Here is a 19,107-nt window from a genome sequence, read left to right as displayed (position 1 = left end):
TCTTAAGGGTTATTTTGATATATAAACTTAAATAAAACAAATAAAATTGGTATAATTTTAGTTCTAAATTTCTACTTTATATTTGACATGTGAATGATAGTCCTGGTTTTGATGAATCAGAATTGTATGAATAGGGAAAATCATAATATTGTTTTAGGAGAGATCAAAGATGAATTATAATTTTTTAGGGTTAAAGTACAATTTTACCATTAATTTATATTTTCATAAAGTTTTAAGGAACTAAAAGATATATTTACCATTTTTGAGAACAAAGCCATTGTCTGCTCCCTTATCTACGTTCTTGCGTATGAATATACTTGTATTGCTATTGCTAAAACTTCTCACAATTCAAGGACAATCTATGATTGTCTCATTTCACATGATGGTCTGAGGGTAAAGGCAGGGGGCTGGTAGGGCCTCCCTTAAAATGGGATATTGCTACTTTAGATCCTCAAAAATTAAAAAATTAAATTAATATATAATAAAATTATAATTTACCCCTCCCAAAATGCTACAATTTTGGTTTAGTCATTTTGAAAATCATAAATATATAAATCAATACAAGAGTAAAATTGAATTTTAATTCTCATAAAAATATATAACTTATTTTCCACCTCTCAAAAGAATAAAATTTCTAACTTCACTGGGCAGGGTTGGCTCCCTAAAATGGGAAGATTATGCTTTACACCTTCTAAAATTTATAAAATTATAGTTTAACCCAAAAATATAAAATTTTGATTTATTCCTTAAAACTATAAAAATATGAACTAATGGTCTATTTAAGAATGAGTTCATACATAATTTACCTGTCAAATTAGTATCTACTCTACCTACACAAATAATAATAATAATAATAATAATAATAATAATAATAATAAGGTAAATATGTTATTAAATATACTATTTTAAATAATTATTTAATTAAGTTGGTCTGACTTGTGATTTAAAATCCTATAGAAAAATGTTTGAAGAAGACAATCTTTTTCCTAGTCCATGTACGAGAATTGACCAAATAAAAACAAAAACAAAACAAACTACCAACTACATATATTTTAATATATTTCATTTATTATTATTTTTATATAACGATAAAACAATATATTAATGGATTAAAGGCTAAATTCCAGCTTTTCTCCTCTATTATGCCTATATTTAAGAATCGGTCGATATAATTTAATTATTTAATTTTATAATAATTTTAGCTTTAACTATTTTTCCTTAAAGTATTGGCACAAATTTTTTTAATTTTTTTTAAAACTCATCTTATAGATGTGATTTTTTGTTTATATATGTTGAAATGAGTGCTTATAAAAGAATTTCTTGTCAACCAGAATAATTAATATTATAGAAGATGAATTAAATTATGTCAAAATAAAATATAGAGATTAAATCTCAAAATTACGAAAGACTAAAATAATAATATGATTATGATTAAAGTATAAGCGTGTAATAGAATTTTCATTAGTAATGAAAGTGAATTGGTAATGAATAATATATAAATAACTAATTACCATAAATATATTTTCATGTTTGTTAATAAATATATTTTTTATTAATTTTAATTAAAAGTATAGAAAATACAAGGGTTAAATAATTTTTGGGCCTGAACTTTTTCCTAGTTTAAGTTAGATCTTGAATTTAACAATTATTTCTACATTGAAATTATGAACATTCATTTAGTACAGACATTAATGTAAAAATAATTATTAAATTTAGATTCCAATAATAATCTAACCCAAATAAAATTAACATCAAAGTGACGCTTTGGGTCTCATTCTCTATGTAGTAGGCTTTGTTTAGTTTTATTTTATTTTTGATTATTGGTGATAAAATTTGAGTTTTAAATATAAGATCTAAATTTAATTTTTAAATATTTTACTATATCCCTATAAAATATTTTTCATCTCCTGATTATTTTAGAGTTTAAAAATTTCATTTGAACCAAATATTATTATTCCTATAAATATTAAATAAAAACATCATTCGAATTTTGATATAAAATTATAAATCAGTATATAATAACTATTTATATAAAAATATTTAAATAATAATTATATCTAAATCATAGTAATTTATCTTTTGGTAAAATTCTTAATTTTATTCAAATAAAAAGTTTTTATAAATGCTATAAAGAAAAGAAAAGTTTTCATAAAGAAAATCCTTCAAAAATTTTCTGACCATCCTTGCCGCCAGGCTAGCCTCTTCCCACCGCTCTATCTCGGCCGCGCAAGGCGTACCAGGAAGTTAAATAAGGTAAAATTTTTAAACTTTGACTTTAGCTTCGCTGATTTCTATTATATTCTGCTTCATCTTCAAGCTTGAAGGCCGTTATTGAGGCTTTTCAGCCGCTGCCGCGAAATAGCGACTGCGACAACGCTATTTGAAACCTAGTTTTGGGTATTTTATTTGCTTTGTCGCTCATATGGATTTTGATTGCTTTATGTGGGAGTAAAAACGGTGTTTAAAAAAAAAAAAAACAAATCTATTTGTATACTTACGAGTTAATGCCTTTTGATTTCCATTTTTTATAGTAGGTTTTTTTAGGCAAATGGGGTTTCAAAGTAAAGAATCAAGCTTACAAGCCGAGAATACAGTGGATGTTTTTTTAGGCAAATGGGGTTTCAAAGTAAAGAATCAAGCTTACAAGCCGAGAATACAGTGGATGATGATGATGATGATGATGATGATGATGATGATGATGATGATGTAATGGAGGATTTTAATGGGGAAGAGTCTGAATCTGGGCCTAAATCAGATATGAAGTTAACGGAGTAGTCAAAGAACGCTGTATACAATAGGGAAGGCCTCATCAATAAGCTCAAATATATCAGCTGGCCAGAAAACGTCGACTGGATGCACGAACTTCCCCTTGATACCGATCAAGAGAAAAAGGTGGATGTGAACGATGATTCAGCAAGACAGCTCATGTTTTACACTCAAGCATTGGAAGGGGCGAGGCTGGCATTCGAGAAGTTCCAGTCAATGGGGTTGCAATTCCTTCGGCCACCAAACTATTACGTGCCACCAAACTATTACGCGAATATTCCTACATGGAGAAAGTGAAGGGCAAGCTTTAAGCGCAGAAGAGTCAGAGTCGGATCAAAGAGGCCGAAAAGAGGGAAAAGCAAGGAAGCCAAGAGAATTGCTAAGGAAGTTCAAGCTGAGAAGTTGAAAGAAAGAGCTAAGCAAAAGAAACAAGAGATTGAAGCCGTTAAGAAGTGGAGGAAACAAAGGCAGCAGAATAGCTTTTGAGACGGAAAAAAGGGTTTACCGGACTTAGGTTTCAAAGACAGTAAATCATTCGAGAGGTCAAGCAAGAAAAGACCAGAGGTGTCTCCGGGGGATTGATCTGGAGGTAAGGCAAAGCAAAGCAGTGAAAAGGGCAATAATAAGAAAATACAACAGGGAGTTCTGGAATTCCAAGTTCGGGTTCAGAGGTAGAATAGGTTTTAAGAAGCAAAACACTGCTGAAACAACAAATGATCTTAAAGGCTATTGCAGGTAACAAGAAAAGGAAAAGGTGATAGATTGTTTTAAGCATTTTTGTTTAAAGTCTAAATTGTTGTTTAATCCTTATCTTTTTAATACATTGTTTGTGTAATGGTGATTAGTCAAATATGCATTTAGAACTTAAAATCATTGTGTATACAAAGGTACTTAATGAAAGAAATGGTACACCAGTCTTCAATCATTCATAAATTTTCTATCAATGAGTGATACAACACTAGAAAATACACCATACGGAGTGAAGAAAGCCAAGTACGGTTCCTAACGATTAGGAATCCTACCTAAACCTAACAAGACAGTACAATTAGGGGTTAAAAACTTCATGATGTTAATACCTAGCTTTAAAGGGCTTATATTTGTTTCGGACAAGGATTTCATGTCCGTATAGATAGACCATTGTGCATGGTCTATCAGCTCGAAACTTGACACTGTGATAGACTACGGCTGTTTGATTCGTTTTCAGCTGAAGGCGAGTTATTGTCAATACTAGAATTTCTATAGCTCTGGATAGGGTTTAAAGAACCTGAATTGTCTCCATGGAATGAATAGGTGAGAATTGGCTTGATTCCACCATAGGACACATTAATGTCTGCAGGCATGGAATCTGTAGCCGTAGGACTGACGATAGTCACCGTGGGTTCAATTCTCTGTTTCTTGTGCTTCTGCTCCTGCTTGTGACTCGGTAGGAAACTGCCGACAACAACCTGTTAATTCATAAGGTTTCAGATCGTGACAATGATCCTTGTATATATGTTAGTGTTTTTTACTACTTAATATCTTTCATACAATATGGTTTCACCTGCACAGGACCGGCAGCTACCAACAGACCAGCAAGTCCCCCTCCTAGAACACGACCATCTGGACCTGCCAAAGAAATACTCATCCCACCCGACCTACTCTTCGTTCCGCCATTGTTAGTAGGCATATATGAACCAGACAATGAAAGGATCTCGAAATGTCCCTGGACGAAATAATAGGGAAGCTAGATTTTACTAAACGGGAAAGACAAGAACAAAGCAAAAAGCTTACACTTGAAGTAAATCGGAACCAGTTTTCTAAATTGGTTGAATAGGCCTAATAACACTAGGAAACTAGTAACTAATATTTCATGCATTCTTACGCACTCAAACTCGTATTAGAGGACGAAGGGACACACCTCGTACGTCAGAGTACCACCGGATGAAGTAGGCTGACGAAGGGTAACATTTGAAATAGTTCCATTTGCCGAGAGGACGCAGATAGCATGAGCTCCTTGCTGAGAAAAAAACATCACCTTCATTGAAACGTCCTACAGAAATCATAATGAAAGTGAGAGACACACAAAAACATTATAGCTGAAAGTTATAGAAAAAGTCACTTGTACTGATCACCCCTATGATTCATCGACAAAGAGGGCATACCTCACCAGCATTCACAGTGATCACATGAGGTGTGAAATTTGTCCCGACAAAATATGCGATTCTGTCACCTATATATAAACAAGTACTCAAATTAGTAAAACAAAAATGAATCAGCAAATCTTTTATAAGCATGTTGATTGCATCTGAACTAAGAAGATCAAATAACCAAGCAGAGTCATAGTAGAACTTGATGCACCAGTCGATGCATAAGTCCAATGAGGGGACAAGAAACAAACCCCATATCGTTGACATCCGAGTTCCGTGCTACTCACTAAAGCACACCAAAAGTATTGCACAACCCCTATTGTGCTGTTAAGCTTAATCATACCCCACGAACTAAATATATACATTGACTATGGTGCTCCATAATGGATTTAAGACGGTAATTGTACCTACTGTACGTGTTTCACTAGACAACAAAAGCACCTTAGATGTTTCTGGGTGAGGAGCAATCAATAAAACGCAAGACTTGTACACCTAGGCATGCTCTCTTGTAATGCTCTCTTGTAAGGCAATAAACATGAAAAAATCGAATTTCCCTTGCATTTCCTTTATTTTCATCTTTGTAATTAGCTTTACCTCTAATAGCACAAAAATGGATATCATCAAACTCTCTACGTATCTTAAAACATATTACGTACAACACAACATAAACATATGATCTTTACTTCACTCAGATGAGTGCTTCTCTTGTGCTACACGTCTCGAGCAATAGAGTGTTTATGAAAACTTAGGAAAGATAATTCGGTTTTCATATTGAGGTTCATGTTTAAGATGGAATGCTTGTAAATTCAAGTCGAACTAATTCTGAACTAAAGCACCTTGAGTTATTCTACCTTACCAACTAAAGCACAAAAGCAAAGGTGGCACTGGCACCTTGAGTAACAACATTCTGGTACTTTGCTGCCAATTTTTACACTGTCTAAAGGCAAGTATAGCACTCTGGAGACAAGAGAGATTCTCCTAGTAAATCAGCTTGTCTGACTCAGTATCTACCATTAATTCCTCCAGATATGGACCAGAATCTGATAAACTGGTCCCCCTCACGATTTTTTTTTTTAAGGTTACAAGCAAAAAGTCCCGGATAGACAAAGGCCAACAAAGCCATAGATCTAGTGAACAAAAAGCGGTAGAAAACCTCGGTCCAGACTAAGCCCTAAAAGACAAAAAAGGGGTAAAATGTTATGGAAGCTTCTGTATTAGAATTCAGATTGTAGTTTGTCCTCCTTACACAAAATAATAGGCAAATTAGTACTGTTAAAAATCAACATCGTGGTGATAATTACACAATGTCTGTTAAGTGTACCTCATTTTAACAAATAGGGACCCAATTTTAACCATAAATATGGATGAAATTTTAACAGAATCTAACCCATAAAATACAATCCATACTTTTACTCAAGAAAGCCCAGTTCATCATAACTCCTAATTCTCAAATCAATGAGCTATATACCTCTCTTAAACGCTTCATAAAATTTACCTATAGCTTTTGTTTTGCTCGCTACCTATTAATAACATAGTAAGTTGAAAGTTCAATTGTTGAAACTCTTTTAACATTTTAGCCCAGATTTTCATTTTCTGAGACCCCAAGATTTTGAACAAAAAAGGACAGAAACAATTTATTGCTATAAAATAAAATTTCAGAATACCTGGGTTGGTCTCGAGCTCATAGTTAAGCGACTTTTTGATGAACGTGTCAACTGGTTGGGCTCTTCCCTGATTCCAACCAGGAAAGTCTCCGTTCATCGGAATCGACGCCGATATCGGCATCGGCGACAATGTTATGGCCAAAGATCCATCCGGTGCGTACTTTCTCGGTCTTCCTCTTTTCTTCTTCATCATCTCTGAACCGGTGCCATGTCCCGGCGGCACTACCATGCTAGGCGGAGGTGCAACGATGCTCGGAACTGTAGGCCCCACATATGAGGCCACGTGGAAGCCATCTAGACCTTCATCTCCTTTCACTGTGACACCGAGCGTAGGTCCCTCTTTGTCCTCCATATATGTGAAAAAAAAAAAACAAATCGCAACTGGCTAAAACCCTAAAACCCTGCAACCTACGATTGAAGATTGAAGCTATTTGTAAAAATTTAGAGCGATTAAATCGAAAAAAAAAACAGAAAATTTATCAGAAAATAACACAACTTGAGCTCAGTTACAGAGTAAAAAAAGCATAAAAATAGAAGAAGAAAAAAGAGTTTGAAAAAAAATAAGATAATAACTTTGATAAAAAATTCGAAGATCAAAAGGAACTCAGTTTTATGAGCATTAAATTTGGATTTACTTTTTCTACAATGAAAATTTCGTGGCTTAAATCTTCATTTTTGAGAAGACACAAAGCTTGATAATGATTTTAAAAAAATAAAAAAATAGCAATAATTACAGAGAAGAAAAATGCAATTTTTTTGGCATGAGGTAAGAATTTGTTCAGCAAACAAAGAATTTAGGGTTTTGCAGGAGAAAAGGAAGACAAACGAATAAAGTAAAAATAATTAGAAAAAAAGAGAAAATATAGTAATAAATCATTTAATATTGTGAAATTAATTAATAATTAATAATATTTTAAGGATTGTTCTAGGGAATTTTATTTTAAAATAAAGTTAAATTTATATGGATATTTTATTTTTTTAATATTATCTAAAGATAAATGTCAGTATTTTATTCTTATTTGTGATTTTTTCTAAAAAATTATTCTTATAGTTAATTAAATAATTTTTATTATTTTAATTACAAAATTCAAAGTATGAATTTTGGTTAATAAAACGGTTCACGTCCGTCTTGGAAATTTAATAAAATATTTTACTAAAAGGTGATTTTCTTTGATGGAGTTTAATAGTAGAATTTGTGGGCATAAATTAAAATAATATTACTTAGATGAATTAAAATAAAATTAATTCAATATAAAATACAATATTTTAAAAAATTGAAATATACAGTCGAGGTTGCTGAGATGTGCAGTATATTGGATGATTTATTTCTCCTTATAAAATAAAGATATGATGAGGTTATTATTCAATCAGATAATCTTGTAAATGTTATTTTTATTTGTGAGAGAAAGATAATTAGACGAATCCAATAAATCCTAGCCTTTGAAGAGAAATGAGCCTTGAAGTATGTTCTTAGAGAAACTAATTGGATAGTTGATGCTTTGACAAAAATGACTCTATCGAGTGACGAAGCTTTGCGCATGTTTGAGGATCACCCTTTAAAGATTATAGCAATTTTGAAAGAATATAACTTTCTTGATAATTTATCTGCGATCAACTCAATGTAATTTATTATTTAGTTTACTAAAAATTTGAAATATATAATTCTAAAAATAAGGGTAATTCGAAATTTTAGTTAAAATTAATAATTCTAATGACATTTATAGACTTTTATATAATTAAATTTAAAAGATTACCAATTTCTTCTTAGAATAAATTTTCACATATTTTTCACTGGCTCACATAAAAGTTAACTAAAATAATCTCTCTTTTTTTTTATATATATATTAATCTAATCATTTATATTAAATAGTATTTTTATAGTATATTATGAACTGTAAGAGCCATCCATGGCATTTTCCAACTACTAACAATCTTCTTTTGTTTGTTTAGTTAAACCAAAGTTAACTAAAGTTAATTAAACTAAATACCCTCTTATTTTCAGGAATTTACTGTTAATGCCACTGTTATAAATTTTGCAGCACTAGAAGCGTGGTTTATGTGAGATTGAAAATGGTAAAAGTAATATGAAGGAGATTGTAAAAAGTTTGGTTATATTTTATTTAAAATGAATAAATTAGTATTTATATATTAAATTAAAGAGTAAATTATATATTAAATTGAAGAATAAATTAATTTTTTCTATTAAAAATTTCATTCACTATTAAAAATTAGTATGACTGATGAAATAATCAAATAATTATATGTGACGTACTACGTTTATTTTATGTTAATGTACAAAGAATAAATTTTAATAGTAGAAATTGATAAAACATTTAACAAAAGATCAATTTACTTTTTAATCTAATGTATAAAGATTAATTTGGTCATTTTTAAATATAAAAGATAAAATATAATTCAACTCTAAGTATAAAAGCCTCCATAATACTTTTATAGATTGAAGATGCATTATCAATTATATCGAGATTGTCAACATAACGATTACTAAAAATTTTTTGTTGAAATTACGATTAGATCTCTTCCAAAAGTATATAAATACCGGACATGCTTTTGCTAAAAGCATTAGTGTTAATTAAATTTAATCATCAGCCACATGTAGCAAGAAACTGAAGGAAAAAGAAAAAGAAGAGTAGAAACATACCAAACAAAAATTTCTCTGGAAAGATTTGTTTTCTTTCCTGTAAAGAGTGAATTTTCCCTAGTAAAATAGCTCAATGTTACAATCTGCTACAACAGGTATAAACACAAAGGACTTTCCTTACCTCTTCTCATACATCTCACTGAACTGATTATGTTACTGCTTTCAATTACAGAAGCACGCAATCAAATCTTATGACGACGAGTTTCGGTTGCCATCGAATTCTCTTCTGATAATTTCAAGCACGAGTTCATTCCAGGTATCAATAGGACCTGGCATGCACCAGTGCAAGCAATCTTGAGGAGGTGGCTTTCCGTCTGGACCACGTTTTGTGATTTTATTTGGATCCGGATTCCTATACGGGCCTGGATGGCCATCATGGCGATACGAAAAGACTTCGGTAATGTCCATCAACTGTAGCTTGGACTTATTTGTTGCCTTCTTAACAGCACGTTCAAAACCCGAGACCTGTTTCTCATGCATTATATTTGTAAAACCGTTCTCCACTAACTCACTGATGGCTAAAGGTTTTTCCTTTCCAGTACATGATCCACCCGTATTCCAAGCCCCGCCCTCGTAATGATCAGGAGAAAAGGAACGTACGATAGTCAGACCGGTGTAATTAGGGTGTGTAAGAATTGCGGAGAGAATTGTCTCTACAGATATTCCAAATGCGTCGACATTGTTGACTTTCATGGGAGGAGATCCATTTGGCCACCATAATTGTCCTCCCACAATCTCATTGTTCAAGACATAGACAGATTGTTTGGCAAACCAGTGGCCGGAAGAAATAACAATCACATCAAAATTTGGGATGAACTCCATTAATTTATCATCAGGAGCATCAAGATGAAGCTTGGTAACACCCTCGGGAGCAAAGTCAATTTTTTCAGTGGTTTCACGAACAAGCCAAGAAGACCATATCCGGACTATCATTACAGATGTTGACACGAAATGCCATCGTTGCATTCTTTTGTTCCCTCGATTTTGTGGAACTTCAACCTAAAATGATCCCGAAAGTAGATATAAGAAAGATCAATCTATTGTATGAAGAAAGATGAACCCTAAAGGTACAGAGATGCATATTACTAACATTAACTAATGGAAATAATATTTCAAACTGCATGAGCCTATCACAAAGCTACAAACAATCCATTCCCGGACATACCATTGTTCTAATATTTCAAAGCCAAGAAACTGCTCGATGTGAAACAACGGATTAAGCCAAGAAACTGGCAGTTTAAGAGTGTAGATACTTGCCTGCCAGAGAAGGCACAGCATCGATTCCATCTGATTTCGAGCGACAGAATCACCAATGAAAGCAAGTGTCTTTCCTCTCATCAACTCGAGAAACTTATTGGCATCAAATCTGGGGAGGTCACATTTAGAGGGTTTCCAACGCCAATTCTCGTATTCCTTGTCGGGCCTCCCATTGGCCTGGCAATTCTGCATCTGTGTTATGACAGGGCAAGAATTGTTGGTGTATGATGGTCCTTGTGGATCATAGAACCACTTTCCGTTGTATAGGTCACAGCCTAGAGAGTAACCAATCGAAATGAAAATCAGAATCTCCCCGAGCTTGAAGAGACTTTATACAATAATACAGGGGACTAAAAGAACTCATGATGCGGGACTCGAGACTTAAACAACATCAGCAAGCTACCATGTTAGACATCTAGCATAAACCTAGTGATAAAACATAATAAACTAGTGTAAAGTTGATCTAAAATCGGATGGAAGATTCCACCTATACTATAGCAAAAACGAGCGAACAAAAAAGAATGGCAGCCACGGTTAAGTTGATCTAAAATCGGATTTTAATTCAAAACAAGTGTAAAAGGAATACTACCTGAATCAACAGAATTGCTCTCAGATGTATTGCTAGACGGAAAACCGGACATGTCTGCCTTCTTTTCTGTTGCTCTAGACGACAGTTTTGGAAGCTCTGTAGGTTTCTCCAGAGTCTCATTATTCTTCAAGTCAACTGAATCTTTGCCACTAGAAGACGGTTCTACATTAGACTCAGATGCCATTGAATCCTTTTCAACAGATCTAATGGAAACTTGTGCTTTTTCATTATTAACAACAACAGAACTATTTGAACTCATCGTGGGCAGTTCTAAATTCGACCCGGATGACGAATTGCTATAGCTGTAATCTACATTCTTCGATGCAGGCAAAACTATTTTCCTATCAACACTGTAAAAATATCCTCTAATAGCTGAACCGATCGGAAACGAAACTAGAAGCCAAGAAGCAAAAATCAAGAACATTGCTAGTATCACAACTGAGGCTGCAATGGAAGTAAGGCCCCGAGGGAAAGCAACCATTTTACCATTGCCTTTTGGGGAAGCCAATGTCATGGTTTCCTTATTAAGTACTAAAACGAAGTGAAGATCGATCGACTAACTAAATAACAACTGTATATAACCGAAGAATCTGAGAATTTCACAGTAAACTTCTAAATCGATAATTTATAAGCATTCAAATCGATTTAAATCAAAATTTTCTTTTCCAAAGTTCATTGCATATGCTTCCATCAACGAAACCATCTAGTAAATCCTATTAACGAATCTCAGAAGAACATCAAATTTCCTGGAAAAAGAAAACAAAACAAATCTTAGGAGAAAAAAATCCGTGATTAAAGTAATCATTGATTAAACTTGGAAATTAACATCAAAAAAGGAAAATCTTAAATCTCCAATAATTAAGGAATTAGTATAAATCTATCAAAGCTCGTTCTGAAATAGAAACTTTTTATTTTGACTATAAGTAAAATTACTAAGAATAAATCAAACATCTAAAAGAAGTTCTCTGTTAATCAATATCCAAAAACATCACTAAATAAACTAAATTAGATTTGAATGTTGCAGATATGGAAATTAAAAAAAAAAAAACAAACAGAAAAACCTGAAATTCAACTTCGAACTTACAGTAATTGGTGAAATACAAAGGAAAATGTAAGGATGGACTTGTGGAATTTTGTAGCTGGATCTTAGGGAAAGCGAAATCGACTCGGATTAATAGAGGGAAAATCAAAATTTGGGATCGGGTAATCCAAGAAAAGGAATATTATCATTTTTTATTGCCGATATGTGTTTAAATTAGGATAATATAATTTTTGGCCCCTGAACTTAAGAACTAGATTCATTTTGGTATCGAAACTTGGCAATTAGATTTATTTTGATCCATGGGCTTTAAAATTTTAAAAGTTTAACATAGCACTCTGACATTATGCCATATCATCACTTGAAAATTAAAAATATATATATAATTTTAAGTGATGATGTGATACAATTTTAGAGGGTCATATATAGTGTTCTAAAAACATATAGTGTTAAAATGACTTAGATGAAAACTTTTGAATTGTTCAATGACTAATTATATAGATAAATTATAGATGATAACCGATTTACTAATAGTTCAATGACTGATTTTTCAATGACGTGTCACATGTACCTCATGCTGATGTACATGGACCAAATTTTAACAATAGAAATGGATGAAATTTTTAACAGAGATAACCATTTTTCTCTTTGATCAAACGTATAGAGACTAATTTGTTTTTTTTTTTTAGTAGAGGAGATAAAATGCTATTTGACTCCCAGTACCTTGGCCTCCATGATACTTTTACCGATTCTTTCCTTCCTGAAACAAAAAATACCCTTCTAACTTACACATGAAAATTTAATCCTATCAAATTGAAAATAAACTCGTTTCAAATTGATTTATCATGAAAAATCAATAATTCAAATTCATCCAATCTGAATCTAAAAAACTTAGACTCAAAATAATTGAAATCTCAAATGACCTAAACAAAGAACTTGAAATGGCTTAACTTGAAAGACTCAAACTTCAAATTCGAATGAATCAAACCCAAACAACACCGATATTAACTTAATCCAAATTTACCCAAATTAAAAACAATCTGACAGGTTTTATTAAAAGGGTGGACACAGTCAGTCCACTCTTTACTAATTTACTTTTAAAATTTTATTGAGCAAATTCAATGCATGCAGTAAATTATAAAGCATGTTAGCTAGGCCTCATGAAGGTACGTAGAATGATGATGATCACACGTGCACGTAGTTCTTGGATTAAAGGCAAAGCAAAAACCAAAAGGGGAAATGAGAGAAATAAACAGAAAAGAGAGCATCATCTTATATTCTTTAACAGATGCTTCTAAAAGTGTGTTTGGTTATGGGACCATTTTTTTCTTGTAGGAATGTCCAGCCAAAATGAAACAACTGTTTCCTTCAACCAGAGACTTCCTTGTGTCTGTTCTTCCCTTCATTGCCCATTAAGATCATTATTCTTCAACATTTTCCTTTTTGTAGTTAATATATGGAGAATTAAGGACAGTTCCCCTTCATTCTAGTTCTATGTTTATTAAAATTATTGGATAACAATTGTGCAATATAGACGAGGATGAAGCTAGAAAATTGCTTTAGGAGTTAAAGATGAAATGTAAATTATTGAGGAGTCAAAGTATAATTTTATTATTATACGAACATTTAGTTTCATAAACATTTAAGCAGTTACATGAAAAATCTATCATTTTTTAGGGGGCAATGCATCTGCCTACTTGAAGAGTTTGATGCAAACACGAACTTATTTAATTCGAACTTAAATTAATCCGAATATAAATTGATTCAAAATCAAAATCATACAAACTTGAAATAATTTGAAAAAATAATGCAAAATGATCTAAACCTATAATAACTTAAAATCAAAATCGACTCCAAAAATATTGAGCCTCAAAACCAAAAATAACCCAATAAAAAATGACCCAAATCTAATACAACTCTAAACCTAAAATTACATAAAACCTAAATTCCAATAACTCAAAATTTTTAAAATCTAAATATCTCCCATCTAAATCAATGATTCCAAACCCAAATCCCATCTATTGGTAAGAAGTGCATATATAATAATGGTTTGGGGAAGAAAGTGGAATAGTCATCACCCAAGCTTCTTCTATATGGATGCAAGTGGCATCATCACCTTTGGCACTATAAATTTGTTGATTTTTAGCATCACATTCACACACACAGACTTGGCCAGTTTTGATTAGTTAGTGAGCATATACAGGCCTTATTTCATGATTTCATGTGGAGTCACCACCGGACCGCGTGGCTGCACCCGACCTAGCCAGTGTGCTGCGGCCATGCCATACCATTAGCATCCTATTCTGCACGTTGGCTTACGCATGGGGTTCTCAAGGCTTTTAGCCCACAATCTCATCACAAAGCATTGAAAAAAAAAATAGACGCTAGATTAAAGTGTGATTTCAAGATATTTTTTGGCCAATACATTCCTTTTCATTGTTTATTTTTTTAAGTCCTAGCATAGCTAAAGTATACTTAAGAAGATATACTTAAAAATAATTTGGATTTATTTTTATTACTTCATATAATTATTTTTGGGCAATGATACCATGCCAAATCCAAGCCTTTTGTTTTGGTTTCTTTTTTTTTAAGATTTAATATTAGTATTATTTAGTTATAATTTATTTATTATTATTAATATAATTCCTAAAAATTAATTTAATATTTTTAAGCTTAATATAACCTTTGGTATTTCAACTTATTTTTTTCCTAATTTGGTACTTAGACTTGACACTTTATTTTAATTTGGTACTTAATTTTGTTGGGTCCAATTTGGTTCCTAAATTTGCCAAACGTTATACAAATTACTTCTATATATTAATAATGCTATTTTTTATAAGGTAGAAAAAATAATCAATATATGATCGATAAGTGGCAAAAGATATAATTTTTTTTGTATTTAAATGTTCAATTAATTTTAGTTTTATTTATTTATTTAGTTTTATTAATTTAAAACAATGAAATTATTTTATATTGAGTTTTAGAACTCTTTTCTTATTCAATATTAATTTGTTAAGTATAGCTCAATGCGTAATTTTTAATATGAATTTTCTTTAATACTAACGATATTTTGTAGCATAACATAAATTTTTTAACACCATTAGTGTTTTAGGAGAAATTTGTATATCATTTAATAAGTTTGGGTATCAAATTAAGAAAAAGTATCAAATTCAAGTAATAAATTGGACAAAAAACTTAATTTAAGAAAAATTGTCAAATTCAATACCAAATTGGACTAAAATATATATATATATCAAATTTAAAAAAAGTCAAATTCAAATACAAAATATTATATTAAACCTAATTTTATAAAATTCTAAAACCTTTACCCTTAAATCTTAATTCTAAACCTTAAACACTATATCATAAAACAATCAACTCTAAAATTTTGAATTTATCTATAAATCTTAACTTTGTGTTGGATCACTTCCATTTCCTATTGCTTTTAACTTTCAATACATATGAGATTTAAATATTTGTATGTATTTACCACTTTTAGATTTCGATTTACAACATATTTTAGTATTACTCATATCTATTTAACAATTTATGTTTATAGTTTATAAAATTTCTCAATAATATTATCTATAAGATTCAAACCAACATTCTCATTTTATAAAAACATAATTAAAATGCAAAATATATGAACCACGGGAGTTAGGTGAGATGACAACTTCACCAGTGGTCGAGGATTTGATTCTTACCCTGAGTATGGAGCAGCTTTAAAACTCGTGACAAACATTTACTTCTTTAATAAACCTACAAAATGTGAAGGATTAATTACTTAATTTACTCTAATAAATAGCATAATATATGAGTTTTTATATATAACTTTATATAGAATAGGCTTTAAAGATAATGTGGCTAATCCTTCATTTAGAAGAAAAAAAAATAGAGTTAGAGCAAATAAATGTAAATAGTAGAAAGTCAAAGGGATTGAATAGATTAAAGGCATAGATTTTGAGGTGCTAGATCTTGGTCTATTAATATTTGATACATTTTGTCTTATTATCTTATGGGATCTAAAATATTCCCACACTTCGTATACCCAAATATTTGGTTCATTGCATCCATCCTATAAGGTCTTTCACTTTTTAACTTCTTTTTACTATTTTATAATCTACACTTAAATCTAACTATTTTTATTAGTTTACACTAATTACATCGGATTCGATTAAATTTGAAGTTAAATTGAATTAAACTTTAAAATAGAAACTAAAACTTTCCTAGTGTTATTTTTACTATTTATATGATTTGAACTCGAAATTTTATTAAAGTGTTATTCATACATATTTTATAATTTATGAAGATATTTTTTCGGATTTATGAATGTCCTCCTAATAATGTTATTTTCAGGGTTAGGGTGAAGCTGAAAATTTTTCTAGGAGGAGAGATTAAATTATATATTTTATGAGACACATACACATATTTATATAATTTTTAGAAAGACTAAATCAAAAGTACATCATTTTAGGACTAAACTATAATTTCACCATTATTTACTTAAAATTTTATAAAATTAAAAGGGTTAAAACTGAAAATTTTCATTTTAAGGAGATCAATCACTCACTTACTCTCTTTTTCCTCTATTTTAAAGTTCGAACCTAAACTTCCCGTCTATAAATGCAATAAATGTATCATTACACCCCATACGTTGTAATTAATTTTAATAAATATAAAATTTTGGAATTTAAAATAAAATGTAATAGGATTTTATGGGAGGCTGCTCTTCCCAACAATCCATTGAAAGAAACAAACAAAACAACCCAGCATAAGATCATATATATTATCTTCTTCTCAATTGTTAATTACTCAATAAAATAAATAATTATTAATATTTGAAGAAAAAAAAGTAATCATATATGTAGGAGGGTTTGCCTATTTATTTACAGACAAGTAAACCAGGGATTGTCTTGTTTGCCATGCAATTGCTAGGCAAAAAAAATAAAGGTAAAGAAAAAAAAACAAAGAATAAAGAAAGAAAGCATCAGCCTTTAATGTTTTAAAGACCAAAGTAAAAGGAGAAAAAAAAAAAAAACAACAGAACAAAACATTGTAAATTAAAATTTTTAGAAATGTCAAATTTTGAAATTAAAAGTTCCATAATTTAAATATTTTAAATCATATTTTTTAATTTCAATATATATATACTTTTTAATACAATTTTTTAACAATAACACCGAATATTTAGACTAGGTTAATATGGTATATGATGATTAATTGAGTTGAGTGATGTCCACCAAAAAAAAAAGGTAAAAATAAAAATAAAATTAACCAACCCCAAAAATATTCCCTCTACCCATGTGACCTGAAATGAGTAAGTGGGGTTTTCTTTTTAATATATATATATATATAATTGGACAACCCAAAATTAAATGTTAATTTTGATAGAGATAAAAAATATTTAATTTTGAATTTGGCAAATTTTTCATCTTGATCTTTGAAATTTTTTATTTATATTAGTTTCAAAATTTAATAATTTTTACTTTGGTCTTTGAATTTGGATTACATTTAAGTATGATAATGTGACACTTTGAGATTGTATCATGTCATCACTTAAATTTTAATTTTTTAGGTTTTTAGATATTATATAATTTTTGAAAAAATTCAAGTGATTACATGGTAAAATCTCAAATTATGACATCATCATATCTTTACTGAATCCAAAATTTAAGGATTAAATTGAAACAAAATTGTCAAGTTCCAAAACTAATATAGATAAAATAATTTGGAATCAAATTGAAAAAAATATAAATTTAGGGACTAAAAGTTACTTTATCCTGTTTTGGTACTATATAATCCTCTATCTTATTAAATTTTATTTAACTTTATGCATATAATTTAATATAAGTTCAATCCAATATTCCCATTCTTCATCATGATCATCATCCCTCTTCTTCCAATTAGTCAACTCTTTAAGTTACATTTTCTTCATTAAATCTTTTTAAATTACTATTTTTTTCTAATTTCTTTGTCATATAGCACTTATCCTTAAACTCATGGCCTAAGAGGCAATCATTAAAAATAAATAAATAATTAATTAATCTATTCATTTATTTATAAGAGAAATGGGTCAAAACCAATTCATGGTTAGTTTTAATTAATGTATTGATGAATGGCATTGATGTTTAAAGTGATTGAAAATTATAAATAATGTTTGATTGAATATGATTACAATTGTTTTATTGAATGTTGACAAGCTTCATTGAATTTACATTTGATTAGATATTAATCCAAATTTTAATTGATTATAAATTATACCTGTAAGGAATAGGTTCGAGTTTAATTATATACGATATTATGATTTATGTTTTAGGAATTCAATGATGTACTTTCACTTTATGAATTAATTGTTTTTCAAGTATTTTAACTCTTGAGTTGAAAATTCTTTTTGGTGGGATTGAAATTTAATTAAAATTTTTGTGATAACTAAAATGTAAATTTCTTCATTGTAAGTTTAAAATTATGTAATTTTTAGAAAGATCAAATCATAATTTTATCATTTTAGAAAGATCAAAATGTAATTTTGGAATATATTAATTTACCATTTTAAATTTCAAAGGATTAAAACACAAATTTTTTAATTGAAGAGACCAAGAAGCTTGCCTACCTCGCTCTTGTTCGACAGAGTCACTCTGTGAACTCATTTAAAATCTCAACAAAATCTAAAGATAAAACCCATAATATTTTAGGTGTAAAGGGTCCAACCAAAAATTTGACCGTGGCAGAATATATGTATACAATTTTTTTTTTCTTCTTTGCTCAATCATTTCTTTTTCTTTGAAAATGTTTTCTCTCTAGGATGCCGCTGACAAAGCATTTTAAAGAAAAAATAATATTTATAAATGATAAAAATTAATTTAATTAAATTATTGACATTAAAAAAGTCTAATAATGTTGAGTAACATGTTATTTATTAAAAAACATATTTAAACTCAATAAAACAATATTTTTAACATAATTTTTAATAATTGAACTGCTTTCTAGTCTCTAAACTCTTATTATTC

At 30.1% G+C, this 19,107-nt stretch overlaps 2 protein-coding genes and 1 pseudogene across 2 annotated transcripts; 1 reads left to right on the top strand and 2 right to left on the bottom strand.

Moving 5' to 3' along the window:
- Nucleotides 1–2,109: 2,109 nt before the first annotated feature.
- Nucleotides 2,110–3,691, top strand: LOC108476861 (probable rRNA-processing protein EBP2 homolog; annotated as a pseudogene).
- Nucleotides 3,640–7,399, bottom strand: LOC108476860 (AT-hook motif nuclear-localized protein 6-like). The gene is made up of 6 exons (XM_053023430.1): nt 7,192–7,399; nt 6,557–6,964; nt 4,908–4,975; nt 4,664–4,795; nt 4,307–4,468; nt 3,640–4,211 (listed from the first exon to the last, which is right to left on the bottom strand). Exons 2-6 carry the CDS (start codon nt 6,906–6,908, stop codon nt 3,918–3,920), a joined length of 1,008 nt encoding a protein of 335 aa, XP_052879390.1. The 5' UTR covers nt 6,909–6,964; nt 7,192–7,399; the 3' UTR covers nt 3,640–3,917.
- A 1,826-nt stretch (nt 7,400–9,225) lies between these two features.
- LOC108477198 (protein YLS7) lies at nt 9,226–12,275 on the bottom strand. Its single transcript, XM_017779669.2, has 4 exons — nt 12,146–12,275; nt 11,062–11,807; nt 10,473–10,747; nt 9,226–10,214 (listed from the first exon to the last, which is right to left on the bottom strand). The coding sequence occupies exons 2-4, from the start codon at nt 11,573–11,575 to the stop codon at nt 9,405–9,407; spliced, it is 1,599 nt and encodes a 532-aa protein (XP_017635158.1). The 5' UTR covers nt 11,576–11,807; nt 12,146–12,275; the 3' UTR covers nt 9,226–9,404.
- Between the last annotated feature and the right edge of the window lie 6,832 nt (nt 12,276–19,107).

This window comes from Gossypium arboreum, chromosome 12 (assembly GCF_025698485.1).
Source record: "Gossypium arboreum isolate Shixiya-1 chromosome 12, ASM2569848v2, whole genome shotgun sequence".
Classification (NCBI taxonomy): Eukaryota; Viridiplantae; Streptophyta; class Magnoliopsida; order Malvales; family Malvaceae; genus Gossypium; species Gossypium arboreum.
The sequence above is the reverse complement of the archived record's forward strand: the minus strand, read 5'-3'. Positions and strand labels throughout refer to the sequence as shown.